At 37.7% G+C, this 17,255-nt stretch overlaps 1 protein-coding gene and 1 non-coding gene across 3 annotated transcripts in view; one reads left to right on the plus strand and one right to left on the minus strand.

Annotated features, from left to right (window-relative positions):
• Positions 1-17,255, plus strand: part of LOC123865208 (transmembrane protein 68) — a 32,239-nt gene that overhangs the window by 5,388 nt on the left and 9,596 nt on the right. Inside the window, exon 1 of one of the 2 annotated variants that reach the window (XM_045906090.1) lies at positions 1,842-2,205. The exons of the other annotated variant lie outside the window; for it this stretch is intronic. Coding sequence (XP_045762046.1) covers positions 2,064-2,205 — 142 coding nt within the window. The 5' untranslated portion in view covers positions 1,842-2,063. Of the gene's footprint in view, positions 1-1,841; positions 2,206-17,255 lie in introns of those variants that run through there. 2 annotated transcript variants of the gene reach the window in all.
• Trnai-uau lies at positions 9,711-9,802 on the minus strand. The gene is given in 2 exon segments: positions 9,711-9,746; positions 9,765-9,802. It is a non-coding gene; the product is annotated as a tRNA-Ile (tRNA).

Genomic DNA, 17,255 nt, shown 5'->3' on the forward strand with positions numbered 1-17,255 from the left:
GTTATTAGGCTCATAGTTGGCGTTTATCTATCAAAGACGTATGCCATTACATCCTTTACCTTAATTTAACTATTAGGTAAATCTAGTACATATAGAATACTAAAACTATCCTTACCAAGGCTAAATTAACCGGTAAAATGCCGTTTTTCCCGTCAAATAGGTATGATCATTCTGCTCGCCTATACCTAGTTATAGGTGCTAATTATATTATTTATCCTGTTTAACTAGAACTGTTTTACCATCTACATACAGTCACAATTTTGTTCATTAGTTAGTCTGAGGCTGAGATCTATACCACGGTTGACGACAGTTAGGGCACTTGTAACAAAACGTCAAGGCTTAGAGGTCACTGGCAGGCGTCAAATGTTACTTACATTTGACGCTAGGTAGGCTATGAAATGTCTGTTTTTCTCTGATTTCACGTCATCCACAGCCTAATATTTGACATATCTATTCAGGATCAAACTGAGAGTTCCCTCACTTTAGCTCACTCTGTCTTTACAGCGTATTTTGACTGTCTCAGACTTTAGTTTCAGTTGAAACGAGACAGATTTATGCCAACATAATACCGCTGTCTGCTTAAAGCTACGGCCACACCTGCGCGTTATGAATGCGGGATGCCACGCGAAGCACATTTGTAGTGCAAATGTAGTGGTCGCGTAGGTGTGTATAGGGCCATTAAATATCGCGGGAGGCGACTGTCGCGCGGCTGATCTTCCCGCTTCGTAGTCGCTTTGATCGCGCACGTTTGGATGATGCTTAAGTCTAAAAGTCATAGTGCGCTCTATAGGGTATAGGATCTCAATTTTAGTTTAATCATCCTCGGCACAGGCAAAGATCAATAAACATACACCCTAAACTAAATACTAAAACTTTGAGGAGCACTGCACGTAAAGAACTGATGTATTACACCGTATAAGAAAATATATCTAAAAATATAATTACAGGTGGCAGGGCAAAAACTCGTCAATTGGCTGCCTCACCTGCACCTTGCGAACCGTGGCTGTCTGCCCGTTGGCATTTGCCATTTGCGCTATCATCAAATTAAAAAAAACTGCTCAAGTGCGAGTCCGACTCGCACACGAAGGGTTCCGTACTATCGTACAAGATATTATAACACTATGTATTTTTAATTTTTTTTCATTTGCATGGCGGCCATTTTGAAATTAGCTATCTTGGTTTTTCAATTTATTTTCATTGCGGCAATAAAAGACTGTTACCTTTTGCGGTTAATGAGATACAGCCCGCTAACAGATGGACGGACGGACAGCGATTCTTAGTAGTAGGTTCCCGTTTGGAAATACGAAACCCTAAAACTGGTCGAACTTGACTCTGACAAAAATTAGCATTTTGAAGATTCATGAGATGAACACGAAAAAATTCGTTTCCACTTTACGAGTAGAAAATGAACCAAAAAAATTTTTGAACACTGTTGTATACTCAAGCCAAATTACAACTTTAGTTAATCTTTGAGCTAAGCCGCAGACGGACAGACGGATATGGGGAAGATATGAGGGTTCCGTGTTTAGTACGGAACCCTAAAAATATATCTTGTAAAGTTTAATAACAGTAGCAGTGCAGTAGTTCATTCTTATTACGTCAGGTTACTTAGATGGTACTCTTGACTTCGATATAGTACTTTATTAACCGCGTACAGTAATTAAAAAAATTGTTCTAAGTTTTTAAAACAAAAGCAGCGTCTATTTTTTATCAGAAAAAACTGTGGTTTTTAGTACCTATTTTGCAAAAAAGCCCGATTCTAAGTTAAAAAATAAAAAGCAGCGTTTATTTTTTATCAGTACACTCCGTGTTATAGCTAAACATACATAAAATAGATAAATAATAACATAATGCTGACCCTTGCGTGAACAGCGTTATTACTTTCGTTGACATAAAATCATTCTTGAACGCAACTTCGAGTGAATCGTACGCATTGTTACTTTTTTTTTAAATTTTTTCGCCGCATCCACACTGGCCGAAACCGCCGATTTGATTTTTTAATCTGTGCCGGTCACCGGGTTATCGGTGCGTTACGTTTAAAAAACAAAAATAACTTTTTAATCATGGTGGAGAATCAGTGTAAGGCTAGGCCGGTGAAAGCTTACATAATGAGTGATTTGTTGAAGAAGTTCGACTCTGAAGCCACCAATGATCTCGTCAAGGTGGCAACAGCGGTTGTCGGCTTCTATATCGGCTTGTTTTATCGTAAGTACAATTTTTTTGTTTTTTTTTTCAGGGTTTTTACGTATTTAAACTGAGAAAATCTTATGAAATCTATAATAATGGTTTCACCTTGTGATCTTAAATGGAAAATATTAAAAAATGAATCTGCGTTATTTTTTTATGTTAGAAATCTGTTAAGTAATAACTAATACGTTTTAACAATAACTTTTCTTGAATAATTTTTGATTTAAAATATTATTTTTCGATTGTTATCACTTAGATATGTCGTATTTTTTTTTTGCAATAATAACGAGATTTTTTCTCGTGGTTAACTTTTTTATTAAAAATTACCTTTTACTAGATTTTGCCTAAAACATTGTAAGTATTTGGCCTAAATAGTTTTTTTTTTTGAAATTATATTTTTTATGTTTTTTTTTGTTTTCTTCAATAGTTATATCAATGACTACCCTTGTAAGATTTAAATATAAAAGAAAGATCCTTTTTGTTTTGTGGTAGGAGCTATTAATTTTGAGATTTAATAATGATATTAATTTATTAGTAAGTACATACCACATCTTTGGTAGGTACATACTATCCAAAATACTTCGGAATATTCATATTTAACTAGAAATCCCAAATAGGCTGTTTCATTTCTCATCCAACCTAGAACATTTAGCAAACACTTCGAATTTTTTTATACTAGTCGGTGCGGCAACGGTTGCGCATTCTACTCACTCCGGCAGGGCCGATTTGCCACAATCTAGGAGAATCGGACGCATAACTGCTCTTGCCGGCCGATTCTATTCTATTCTATTCTATTCTATTCTACTCACTTCACCCTAAATCGGCCCTGCGGCAGGGCTTTAAATGGGCGACGACGTTCGAACATACGACCATTTAGTTCCTCTACACCCTTTTACTGTTGAACTATCAAGGCTTGCTCATTCATGCTTAAAAAACATGTCTAACCTTTAAGAAGGAACATTATACTTCTGATATATAACACCTTAATACGTGTAAACACATGTTACATGTCAATTAGTTAAAATTGAGAGTTAATTAGCAATCGTTTAATGTTACTGTAACTTTAACCAAGTGTTACGAGTTACACGGGGTGACAGAATGATTGATTATCTCAACGCTTTACGACTTGTGCGGTATAAAATTACATTGATCAATAATTTTAAATTTAGTTAAAGAACTAGAAGAGACAAGAAATAATCCTTCCAGTTTGTATCAGATGTGGGATTTTTTTTTGATAAACGTTTGATTTGTGACAACTTTTCATTCGCAGTGGCGTGATAACTTGCCCTGCAATGAAATCTTTTTCAAGTCTTGCTAGATTCGATTTGCATTAGGATCAGGAATCAGGATAAACAAGTTATCTTTTCAAAAGTACATACCCGGCTGAGTTTCTTGTGGGCTCTTCTCAGACCTGAGCGTGTTAGGAACCCTCGTAGCTTTAATTTTCAGTTAACGTAATTAATTGTCACCATTACATCATCTTAAAAATCCAACAATTGACAGTCAAAATGAGTAAAATAGTATCTACTTTGAAATTTGAATAAATTATTATTTGACTTTGACTTTGAGTGATATTCGAGTCACCTGATGGAAAACTTCGGTCATGGCTACTTATCATCATCATCATAACCCATCGGCGGCAGACAACTGAGCACGAGGCTCCTTTCAGAATGAAGAGGGTTCCGCGCTGGCCAAGTGTTAGTAGCAGAGTTCACACACCTTTGAGAACTCTCAGGCATGCAGGTTTCCTCACGATATTTTCCTTCACTGTCTAGTAGATGGCTAGCTGTTGTACTCATTATAAAAGTTCTTTTCAAAAATCGACTTCTCGGCGGCTCTCTTGTAACTCTTTCTGTTACATGAGAGAGAGAGAGAGGGCGAAAGAGAGAGCGAGAGAGAAGGGAGAGAGACAAGAGTTTACGCGATGTCAAAAAGCTTTAATTCAGGCCCTGTAGGCTGTGAGAGCTGAATAATTGTAATCCATGGTAACAAAGAGTCATTATTTATTTAAACTGCTTTGCATAGCGATTTTGTACTTGGAAGGTACTTTAAGTTACGATTATTTTATTACTAGCCGACGCCCGCGACTTCGCCCGCGTGGATTTAGGTTTTTCGAAATCCCGTGGGAACTCTTTGATTTTCTGGGATAAAAAGTAGCCTATGTGCTAATCCAGGATATTATCTATCTTCATTCCAAATTTCTGCCTAATCCGTCCAGTAGTTTTTGCGTGAAGGAGTAACAAACATACACACGCGCACACACACACGCGCACACACACACACACACACACACACACACACACACACACACACACACACACACACACACACACACACACACACACACACACACACACACACACACACACACACACACACACACACACACACACACACAAACTTTCGCCTTTATTGATTGTCTCTTCTAGTACATTAACTAGTTCAATTTACTAAACGCTTCGTTAAGTTTAGCGTCGGTAAAAAAATATATAAATATTAATATAGGTGTCGCCCATGTTTAATTGTTTTTGCACAGCTTTTATAGATTACTGGATTCGCATTATGACCTCTTGATAGTTTTTACAGGGTGTTGAAATAAAAACTGCCACTACCCCTTCCAAGTTAGCTCGCTTCCATCTTACAATGCATTATCACTTATCACCAGGTGAGATAGCAGTCAAGGGCTAACTTGTATCTGAATTTGAAATATAAAAAAATCTGTCGAGATTTTACGGTTTTTCTCCTTACGCTATGGTTTCTTTCACCATTAAAGCTTCGATGTTATAATTGTCCTTTTTAGTACAATATTAGTTTTAATATGAAACTCAGAAGTGCCTTGCCTAGAATTCAAACCCAAATCAGCGTGCGTTAGTAGTTTCTAAAAGGTCAAGTCTTCACGACTTCACGTATCTTGAGGAACTGTAATTTTAGTCAAACAATCTTAACTATACTTTTGGCTAGGTAACTGAATACCGATGGCATGTATGTACAAGTGTAAATTAAAAATTTATAACACCCCCGACAAGTGAAGGTTACAGTAACTAGAAAAGAGCTGATAACTGTCAAACGGCTAAACCGATTTTCTTGAATTATAGCTAAGAACACTCTCGATCAAGCCACCTTTAAAACAAAAAAAAACTAAGTTAAAATAGGTTCATTAGTTTAGGAGCTACGATGCCACAGACAGATACACAGATACACACGTGAAACTTATAACACCCCTCATTTTGGGTCGGGGGTTAAAAATTGTATCAGCAAACAAATATAATTGAATTGAATAAGTTTAGACCAGTTTCCACTTTCCATGTTTCGTCAGACGAACTGTGGTTTTGGCTAGGAAAGTGTTCTTTGTAACGTACGTACAGATTGATATCATGTGATATGATGCAAGAAACCACAACTATCTCCTGTCTATAATATTTGATATTTCCCTAGAAAACTGTTTTCGACACACTGAAACACTAACCAGGTACCAACTTGTGTTGTGTGTGTTACAGGAAAACTATGGTTTATTAAGTTTGACGTAGGGAAGCGAATTTTCGACCCATGTTGCATGAGTCCAACTTCATCTCTCGCAGCATAGTAGTCCCGTCGTAACCACAACCCATGCAAAATGGATTGAAAATAATTGAAATATCGATATTTCAAAATCATTAATCATGGTACTGTACCCTTATTTACATGATAATAAATAAATTATTAATAAAATAAAACAATTAAAAACACGACTTCCTGCCAAAAAAATTAACTTAAACATATTGTTTTTTTTTTTTAAAAAACCAGTCAGGATCAGGATGACGTAAAGACTAACGATATTCAATACATCCTTATCTATTCAGGCATTTAGAAGTTATGGTGGAATAAGTAAACACACACACATACACACATATTTATATTATATGTATCCTGAAAACTTTTGACTTCTTTTTTTGAGCAGGCGGGTAAAAAGTGGGAGTTCTTTGTTCGAGATATTGCTATCGTTTTTAAAAAGTATTTACTATGAGCACATACTAGTAAAACTTCGTCAAAATTGGTATAGTTATTTTTACGAAATAATAATAAATAATAAAAACCAATGCTCGGGATCGAAAATTCATTCCGATTAATTGATTTAATTATGCCGCTGAAATTATTTATTTATGTACGGATTGATTAATTATGGATTTTCTGAGTCACCATTCACCTTCACTTTCCAAAATAAGCATTTCGGCACGAATGACAATAGGTCAACAAAGGGTTTTACAAGAATTTGCATTCAATATGAATCTGGTTATGATGATACTGCAATTATTCTTTAGGTACATCAATATGTGTATGTGTGTCAGTAGAGCGCGATGATCAGCGTTTTCAGTGAAACACATGAAAACTTGTGTAATATCTTTCTCATAATATGAAAACTCTTTTGCCGTAATTTGCCATGTTAACTAAAGGCACCTAATCTTTTTTCTTTTTATCTGGCTCTGAAAGTAAGGTAGTTTAAACCTTTTTAGGGTTCCGCACCTCAAAAGGAAAAACGGAACCCCTATATAGGTTCACTTGGTTGTCTGTCTGTCTATCTGTACGTCGTGTCTGTCAAGAAATCTATAGGGTACTTTCCGTTGACCTAGAATCATGGGCAGGTAGGTAGGTCTTATAGCACAAGTACAGGAATAAATCTGAAAACCGCGAATTTGTGGTCACATCATTTAAATTAAAAAAAAAATACCCGAGTACGGAACCCTCGGTGCACGAGTCTGACTCGCACTTGGCCGGTTTTTTTTCGCATAAGGACAGATTCTCAAAAGGACAGAAATAGAAAAGTTTCACTCAAAATTCCTGAAAGTTTTCAAAATGCTACATCATGCACGAGGATTGAAAATCTCGAATATTATAATTAGATATATAAAGTGTGAATTTTTGTGAGTTCTGTAGGTATATAAGTCTTCGAAACCACTGCACCTATTTTAAAAATTCTTTCACCACACGTTTGAAAGGATTCCAGATACGATAAGTATGTCCATCTGGAATCATCATGGAATCATCATATGGAAGTTGGTCATCCGAGCGAAGTTGGAGGGAGCCCCTAGTAATATGTTGAACCATTATTTTCTACTAGCTGATGCCCGCAGCTTCGCCCGCGTGGATTGGTCAGATCCCCTGCAGCATCAGGATTGAGGAGTTGGAATCCAAATTTTTTATGAAACAATGTCGCAAAGTTCCTCTATCGATTAAAAAAAAAATTACGCAAATCGGTTCAGAAATCTCAGAGATTTCGGTGTACATAGGTAGAAAAACACAACTCCCTTTTTGAAAGTCGGTTAAAAAAGTAGCCTATGTTACACCCTGGTCAATCCTCTACTCGTCTGTGAAAATCCCGTCAAAATCGGTTCAGCCGTTCCAAAGATTAGCCTTTTCAAACAGACAGACAGACAGACAGACAGACAGACAGACAAAAATTTTAAAAACGTGTGATTCAGTTAAGGTATCGTTCAAATAACCCTATGAGCTTAATATGAGGTAGTTATTTCGAAATTACAGACAGACACTCCAATTTTATTTGTTAGTATAGATACTAGTTCCTAATTTGAAAAGAGTAATGTATTTAGCGGTCAGGTTATACCTAGTTATTGATTTTACTGGATGCCCTTCAGGTTGGTTACCATCATGTGAACGATCTTATTTCTGGATTTTTAAAGAACTTGTCTTCTTTAGATAGGTATATAGGTAATTTAGGCTACGACGGGGCTGGCCTGTATTTTTCTGACAAAAGTTCCATAAAAATTAAGATAAGAAGACATAATAATATATACTTCCATGGCACTTTTGCATCCGAACCTGAAGCATTTGAGCTTTTTTATTTTTTATTCTGATACAAGTTGACTGCGATCTCACTTGATGGTAAGTGATGATTTAGTCTATGTTGGAGGCGGGCTAATTTGGAAGAGGTATGGCAATTACCTATTAAACCCTGATCGCTTTCTATAACGCATCGTACCGGAACGCCAAATCGCTTAAGATATAGTTATAAGATAATGGTAACTAGCTTCTTTAGAAGCTATAGCTTCTAGAGTTACTATGTGCCCAGCCTTACAATAAACCTGGCTACGCCCTCGAGGTACGGGTCGGTCTGTTACTTGACTCCCTTTTATCAGAAAACAAGCAGAATTCGCGTGAAAACTGATAACAGCTCATACAAAACATTCACAATGAGTGTATACCTAAATATGTACATCTCCTTGAACTTGAGAAACAGCGCTGACCGCTCTCAATGTCAACGCTTATCGGCCAAAATTATCCAATGTAAAGAGCCTACTAACAGAGTCCTTTCAGACGTGCCACAACCACAACACAGCGGCTTGAAGTACAAAGAATACACTTTCTGAGTTGAAGTGCATGCGTCGTGCAGAAATCTGTGTCTATGTCGCGCACGCACACGCGAACGTCTGTGTCTCACTGGCCTGCACGTTCATGCATTACAATATCTGCTCTGCCTTGCACTGCTCTGAGCTACGTCGCCTGCGTGTCAGCGTACGCTTAGCCTCAATGTCGCCAAATCTAAAATTCTATGAAAACACGTAGATCTCTGCGTGAAAATTCACACATTCTCACATTCGCCATCTTTTCGCCAGCAACAGCACTTCTTGTTTTTGTCGCGGAAAATTCCTTTGTCGCGAAAGTGAAAACCGACATTGGACGTGAAGTTACGAAACTATTTCATTTTATTGTTTTGCGGCATTTGCGACTTGTAGAGCGAACATTATGTTAGTGGTCAATAGGTACCGACGACATGGTGACCCTAAAGTGGCCGACCACATCTTGATTCGCGACCACTTTTTTTTTTACTAATTTTTAGGAACTTCAAAGTCCAGGCAGCTGCACCGATACCATTCACATTTCTTACACGACCACAGTCTGGTGTTGTTGTGTGGTCCGTCTGAATAGACACTATGACCAAATAGTTCAGTTTAACTGTATAAGTATTAAAGTATGATTAAAGTGAACTGATATTTTTTCTTCTCCGATTTAAAAAGTACTTATTCGTTATTTTTACTCGATAACCCATAGATAAGAAGATAATTAAAATCAATTGCATACTATGAAAGATCATCACCTGAGAACGGCTCGACCGAATTGGCTGATTATTTTGCTGTGTTCGTTTTTGTTTACTGATTTGGTATTTTATGAAAGTTTTTTTTTTGAAAATCCACCGAAGTGGTCGGAGAGTCGGAGATTATAGCCATTGCGGGTCAATACTCGATAGTATGAGATATTTTAGTGAAATTAACACTTCATTTCACAAAAAAATTCTATTTTTTATTAAAAAAAAAATAGTATTTTTTCCCCGTCTTTATCTCTAGGTACATAATCGAAGGAAAATATCATTAATTTCATCACTAAATAATTCAGTGAATTAAAAGACAGTAAATTAATATTTTTATTCATAATACAGCAGTTTATTTTAAATTTTTTTTATATACTTATCTCTTTGAATTCCTTCCTTCCTTGCTTCCTTCGAATTTTTTTAAGTAGTTATATAAAAAATGTGCTCCAGGTGAGGCTCGAACTCACAACCCCGGCATCGCTCACGGCCACTGCCCTATAAGTACCGTGCGCTAACCAATTGCGCCACTGGAGCTCGGTACGTCCTTGCTGAAAATACTATACTTTACATTTTTCCTACGTTAACCTACCGCAGGAGAACCAAGGTCACTGACATAGCCCAAACTATTAGCAAGCTGAAGTGGCAGTGGACAGGCCATGCTTGTCGTAGAGGCGATGGCCGTTGGAGCCGGAAAGTCCTGAAAGTGGAGACCGCGTTTAAGCAAGCGTAGTGTGGGACGCCTCCCAGCACGATGGACCGATGATATTAACTCGCGGGAAGTGGATGGGGAAGGCTGAGGACCGGGTGTGGTGGCGCTCTTTATGGAAGGCCTATGTCCAACAGTGGACGTCCACAGGCTGATGATGATGATGATGAACCTACTTAATAAACAGGTCAACTGCGAGTCGCAATTTCACACGAAGGGTACCGTACCATCGTACAAGATTATGCACTTTTTATTTTTTAGGGTTCCGTACCTGAAAAGGAAAAACGGAACCCTTATAAGATCACTTTGTCTGTCTGTCTGTCCGTCCTTCGTCCGTCCGTCCGTCCGTCCGTCCGTCGCGTCGTCTGAGTTGCCGGGCGACTAGTAGACCGTGCATAATGACTTCAAGATCCGTCGGGTAACACGTGATTGTGATTACTAATGATTCCTCATACATAAGGTTATCAATACACCACCTAATAGTTTGCGATATCCGGAATTAATGTTGACTAATGCATTACTAAGTGAGATAACTGATAAGTTCGAAAAGCTTAATGGGCCAGGCCACGTTACACCCAAGGCAAAGTCTCCTTTGAAGTTTAAATAGTGTTTTAAATATTTAAAAAACCGGCCAAGGGCGAGTCAGACTCGCGCACCCAAGGTTCCGTACTCGGGTATTTTTCCCACATTTTGCACATAAATCAAAAACTATAATGCATGAAAATCGGTTTTAGAATGTACAGGTAAAGCTCTTTCATATGATACCCCACTTGGTATAGTTTCTTACTTTTAAAATTGAAACACATTTTTTTATGTAACGACTAATTCACGGTTTTTGCATTTTTCTTTTACTGTCTAATGCTATAAGACCTACCCATCTGCCAAATTTCATGATTCTAGGTCAACGGGAAGTACTCTATAGGTTTTCTTGACAGACACGACAGACGGACAGACAGACAGACAAACAGACAACAAAGTGCTCCTATAAGGGTTCCGTTTTTCCTTTTTAGGTACGGAACCCTAAAAACCGACTTGAAATGGCACTCCGAGTAAAGATCGGGTCAGTGCAGGAGTTTTATCCTGGGCGCGCATCTCTAACTTTTCGGAGTTATGCGCGTTTTAAGCAATTAAATATTGGAGCTTTAACGGTGAAGGAAAACACCGTGTGGAAACCTGCATGCCTGAGAGTTCTCCATAATATTCTCAAAGGTGGGCCAAGTGCAGATTGGCTTCACCGAACCCTTCTCATTCTGAGAGACTTGTGCTCAGTAGTGCGCCAGCGATGGGCTGATTATGATGAGGTCGATGGATTGAGGAGTTGAGACCCGGAGTTGCTCTCAATCCTTCAATGGCTTTATCAAATCTTCACCAAAAAGAAGCCAAGGTTTTTTTTAAACAAAGAATATTAGCCATGTTAAATGACTAATATTCCCCTTTTCTCTCCAACTAAGCGTCAGGCTTGTGCTAGGAGTAGGTACGACAATAGTGCAACGGGCGGGGTTTGAACCGTCGACCTTTCGGTTTTCAGTCCACTCCTTTACCGGTTGAGCTATTGAGGCTCTAAATGGTGAAAATTGCAATGTTTTTGAGTGCAAGATCTTGAATTTTTCGCTGATTGCAATTGTTTACTTAACTTCTTATGATAAGGCACTTAATGTCGTTTTTATTGTCATATTTACCTACTTGCAAGTGTTTATTCAATTAAAGTAAAACAATTATGTTTGCACTTTTTGTGTTGCTGGATTTTAACCTACAGTTACGTTACATTCAATCGGTACTATACAACTAATTGGAACAAAGCTAATATTAATTATTAAAATAAGACTTAGTTATTAAACAGACCCTCTGAAATGAGGCACCTTATATTATTTTAGAAGCAACCATGTCCGAAGGTCTTCAGAAAATATCAATGGGTCCAAAAATCTTTTAAAAACCATTCAAAAAATTCAAAATGTTTTTCTTCATTTAAACTTTTACAAATGCTTTTGGATCGTCAAAACAATCTACCACTGGTTCGGAATGCCGTTCCTACCGACAAGAACCAGCAAGAAACTCGGCGGTTGCTCTTTTCAATTAAATATTCAATTTACAATAATATTCCATCGTCTATATTATACATCTCTACCCTCTCGACCCTTCTCCCTACTCGTACTAACCACGGGTCTCTAAAAAAGAAAAGGGTTTAGAAAACATTCAAGTAAGCCGGACAAGTGTGGATTGGTTGAGTTCACATCACCTAGAGCATTAAGGAAAACTCGGCCATGCAGGTGGTCTCACGATATTTTCCGTTTTTCCTTTTAAGGTACGGAACCCTATTCCTTACCTCAAAAGGTAAAAGGAACCATTATAGGATCACTTTGTTGTCTGTCTGTCTAACCTAAGGCCTCATTTATTAATTTATATTTATTATAACTTATTGAATATACAGGGGATTTTTGTTACATTCAGTGCCACAAAAACCACTGTCGGTTTTACCGGGCACTACACCGTCACCTCTTTTTAACCCCCGACCCAAAAAGAGGGGTGTTATAAGTTTGACGTGTGTATCTGTGTGTCTGTGTATCTGTGTATCTGTGTATCTGTGTATCTGTCTGTGGCATCGTAGCGCCTAAACGAATGAACCGATTTTAATTTACTTTTTTTTGTTTGAAAGGTGGCTTGATCGAGAGTGTTCTTAGCTATAATCCAAAAAAATTGGTTCAGCCGTTTAAAAGTTATCAGCTATTTTCTAGTTTTCTTGTAGAAAAGAAGGTTAGATAACCCTTAGGTTCATAATATTCAAGTGTCAATTGACAAATGTCAAGCTGTCAAGATGGGCGTTGCCTAGATATACATAATTATTTATTTGAAAATGATTTGTCGGGGGTGTTGAAAATTTTTAATTTACACTTGTTTCCGTGTGAACAGATACTTGGGAATACATTTGTTCTATTTGTGCTCTCTTTTAAATGGGGCATTAATCTGCTAGTACTCGGTCAGTCTCACACTTGTTAGTTTTTTTTTTTTAAATTATATAGACTAGAGCTTGGCTGCAATCAGACCTGCTAGCAAGTGATGACGCAGCCTAAGATGGAGCGCGCTTGCCTAGAAGTTGCCTATTCACTCTTGACTTGAAGGTACCCAATTAAAAGTGGGAGGGAAAACTGATAGTGGTTCATCCAACACGTCCTCGCTAATCAGCGGTATCGTACCTGACCAAGACAACTTACGTAATATGCATAATGAGTTACGCGATGACATGCCACAGCGCCGATGCGTGCGTCCAGCGTGGGTCGGCCGGGGGTCATTGCCGCAGACAGCGTGTAGACGCTATCTCCCGGATGACATGTGAACTGCTATCAATATCCGACCAAAATATTTGTGACATTATTTTTCCATAGCTATGGCCAATGTCCAATGTTCAATGTCCTCGATAAACGGGACGCCTCATGCAACCATAGCTATCTGCTATGGGTCAGTCGGTATGCAGTGATAAGTAGATCCGGGAATGATATCGTATGAAGGAAATTATGATTAAACTATTTGGCCGTCTACTTTGAATGTGTGGTAATAGTTCGTTAAACTGTGGTAATAGACAAAATTAGGTGTTTCATTTTGTTCACATTTGATTATATTAATTTGTTCTTATGGGGAAACAAGTTTTGGTTAGGTATCTAGTAAGTACTTAAGAACTTAATTCAGGCTCTTTTTTCAATGAAAGGTTAAAGTAATTTGAACATTTCTAGCTAATCCCATAAGTTACCACATAAAAAGGAGTTTGTGGAGATTTTGGACAGAATCTGCTCCTTCTAATCAAATCAATTTAAGTTGGATAATTAAAATTATTTCATGACTTTTCATTTTTAACCCCCGACCCAAAAAGAGGGGTGTTATAAGTTTGACGTGTGTATCTGTGTGTCTGTGTATCTGTGTATCTGTGTATCTGTGTATCTGTGTATCTGTCTGTGGCATCGTAGCGCCTAAACGAATGAACCGATTTTAATTTAGTTTTTTTTGTTTGAAAGGTGGCTTGATCGAGAGTGTTCTTAGCTATAATCTAAAAAAATTGGTTCAGCTGTTTAAGAGTTATCAGCTCTTTTCTAGTTTTCTTGTAGAAAAGAAGGTTAGATAACCGTTAGGTTCATAATATTATGTCAATAGACAAATGTCAAGCTGTCAAGATGGACGTTGCCTAAATACATAATTATTTATTTGAAAATGATGTTTTGGAAAACTCAAATACTTTGGATCGTCGGGGGTGTTATAAATTTTTAATTTACACTTGTACCTATTTTAATTTAAGTAGGTACCTATGCTAATATGTACTCCTAGTGACTGTTGTAGTGTAAATGTTTTATTGGGAAATAAAAGGCTTATTTCTTTTTATATTGGTGTATGAAACAGTGGGTTTAAATAAAAAGAGCAAATCAGTATAATCGCACTAATTTATTTTATCACTTCACTCAACACACTAATAATTACTCTCATATATTTGTTACTAATACACTTATTTACTTATTACACATCTATTACACACTTATTACACTTATTTACACAAACCGGCAGTATTTCAGCTTATAATGCGTACGATACAATAATAATCCTAAAAATGAGCTCGCATGGCTTTATATGGCGTTATCCCCACCGAAGGCATTCGGCAGTTGTTGCTGAGTGGCGTTCGGCTGTCAATGGCGCTGGCGTTGGCGTTCAATGGCCGCTAGACTATGATTGGCCGGCGTTTGGCTCGGCTTGACTCGGATAGTCTGGTTGGCGTTGGCGCGTTGCGATTGGCTGAGGCGGTGTGGCGTTACATTCGGCCGTCCTGAAACAATGAATTGCTCCCGCAATGGGAAAATGCTTGGTTAGCTTTCTGGTAGGCAATAGCTCAATAAGGTCTTCGGTTTCAAGTTATTTATCGGAACAGTTAGCACTGTTGGATATAAGAACCGTAGGCGCTGTGATATGGCTTTAAAGAGTCTGCTCAGGCATGTACAAGCTTGGTAGCCTCGAAATCCCTTAACACTGCGGGTTCTCTTAATGCCTACCAGCTTGGTTACGAAAATGAACCTGAGTAGATGCTATCAGTGTTTACTTTTGTCGCAATGCTTGTGGGAACTTGCCACTAAATAACTAAATTTCTTTGTTATAATTAAATGAAATATTAATTTTGTCAGTTACATTATCTAGTTAGCTTTATCCTATCGCTTGCTATCCTTTACCGAGCATTTGCCTTGTTACGCATAACCTCCCCGAGTTTACTAATTTAAATTAATAAATTAATACCAAATAATGGATAGCACATTCTTTGAGAGTATTGTCAGTAGTCCAAATAATATCAAGTAAGCAGTTTGTCCAATCATTTTATTCGCAGTCTCGCTAGGGCCTGTGGCACAACGCGTTTAACATGGTCTGGTTAGTGCTTGGCTTGGCTTGACTAGGCACTTGGCTCGTGGTAGTATCATGGAGGTCAAAACATACCTAACTATTAATCAGTCGACACTCGAAAACTCTAAAATGTCTACTAGTAAAAGCATTCTTATAGTCACTTAATAAGTTTGCTAGGATGTTCAAATAAGCCAAATTATGTATAATATTCTACGAAACTGATCGTTTTCGGCTAGTAACAAATTTTGCAAAAGCATCTGTAATAATCAAATTGTACCTATACTACTGATGAGCGATATCCTTTCGCTGTCTTACAAAATGGTTTTACAAAATGTGGTCAGTATGAATTCTACAAAATTCTAATCCAATGCTATTGGTCTGTGATCTAAACTGCAATCTTATCTACTTTAAAACCAAGACGAAACAAAAGAACATTATTTAATTTATAAATTATTATCGTTTTTCAGTTGTACTATTTTTCCACGTTTTACTTTAGAGACATTTTTGAAAGAAAAACCGTCAACAGACTGGCTTGTAGAAAGGAAGTGAATAGCTTCTCGTGAAGCTGTGAATGCTATTACTCTGACTTGAAAAGGAATCTCACTTAAATCCTTGCAGGGAGATCTCTCAACGAGCAACGAGATGAAAGTACTCGATCGTAAATCGATCGAGTACTTCGATCGAAAGTAAAACTTGGCTACCGAAAGTAAAACTTGGCTATCGAAAGTAAAACTTGGCTACTGAAAGTAAAACTTGGCTACCGAAAGTAAAACTTGGCTACCGAAAGTAAAACTTGGCTACCGAAAGTAAAACTTGGCTACCGAAAGTAAAACTTGGCTACCGAAAGTAAAACTTGGCTACCGAAAGTAAAACTTGGCTACCGAAAGTAAAACTTGGCTACCGAAAGTAAAACTTGGCTACCGAAAGTAAAACTTGGCTACCAAAAGTAAAACTTGGCTACCGAAAGTAAAACTTGGCTACCGAAAGTAAAACTTGGCTACTGAAAGTAAAACTTGGCTACCGAAAGTAAGACCTGGCTGTAGAAAGTAAGACCTTACTACAGAAATTAAGACCTGGCTGCATGAAGTAAGACTTGGCTGCAGAAAGTAAGACCTGGCTGCAGAAAGTAAGACTTGGTGGCAGAAAGTAAGACTTGGCGGCAGAAAGTAAGACTTGGCGGCAGAAAGTACCTAAGACTTGGCGGCAGAAAGTAAGACTTGGCGGCAGAAAGTAAGACTTGGCGGCAGAAAGTAAGACTTGGCTGCAGAAAGTAAGACTTGGCTACTGTCTTCACTTCGGCATCTATGTAATTCCGAAAACAGTTCACGATTGAATTTAGGTAATACAGGATCATCAGTTAAATAACAGTTTTCTATTCCATTCCTATTCCCTACTATGTAAGCTACATAACCAGGCAGGCATACTAACACCAACTGAACTCAAGATATTATGTAAAATGTCAGTCTAGTCGGCTTAGTGAAAATTCTTACGGTACGTCCGGTCCACCTGACTAACAATGAACGGCACAAAGCTAAATCATGGCTATAATTAAAAGTGCCACTTGAACTTTCTACTTACATTATGATTGGACCGACAATCTAAAGGTAGAATGATAAAATTGACTCGATTGAAAGCTTGTTGGCAAAAGTACGTAACGTACATGCTGCCTACAAGCACTACTTTTTTTCTAAAATGACAAAAGCATTATCAAAATCATAAGGATGTCTAACTGGTAATAATTATTATTACGTTTCCTCCAAGTGCCCGATTCTGCCTACATTACATTACCTATTTGTATTTACTCATACGCTGTGCCACTGGCTTGTATATTATACGAGACAGTCCCAAAGCCGTGAGTAAGATCTACTTACTATGCTCTCAATCATTCAAAGAATGTGATTTAAACTACAAGTTACA

The sequence above is a fragment of the Maniola jurtina genome, chromosome 5 (genome assembly GCF_905333055.1).
Source record: "Maniola jurtina chromosome 5, ilManJurt1.1, whole genome shotgun sequence".
In the NCBI taxonomy this organism is placed as follows: domain Eukaryota; kingdom Metazoa; phylum Arthropoda; class Insecta; order Lepidoptera; family Nymphalidae; genus Maniola; species Maniola jurtina.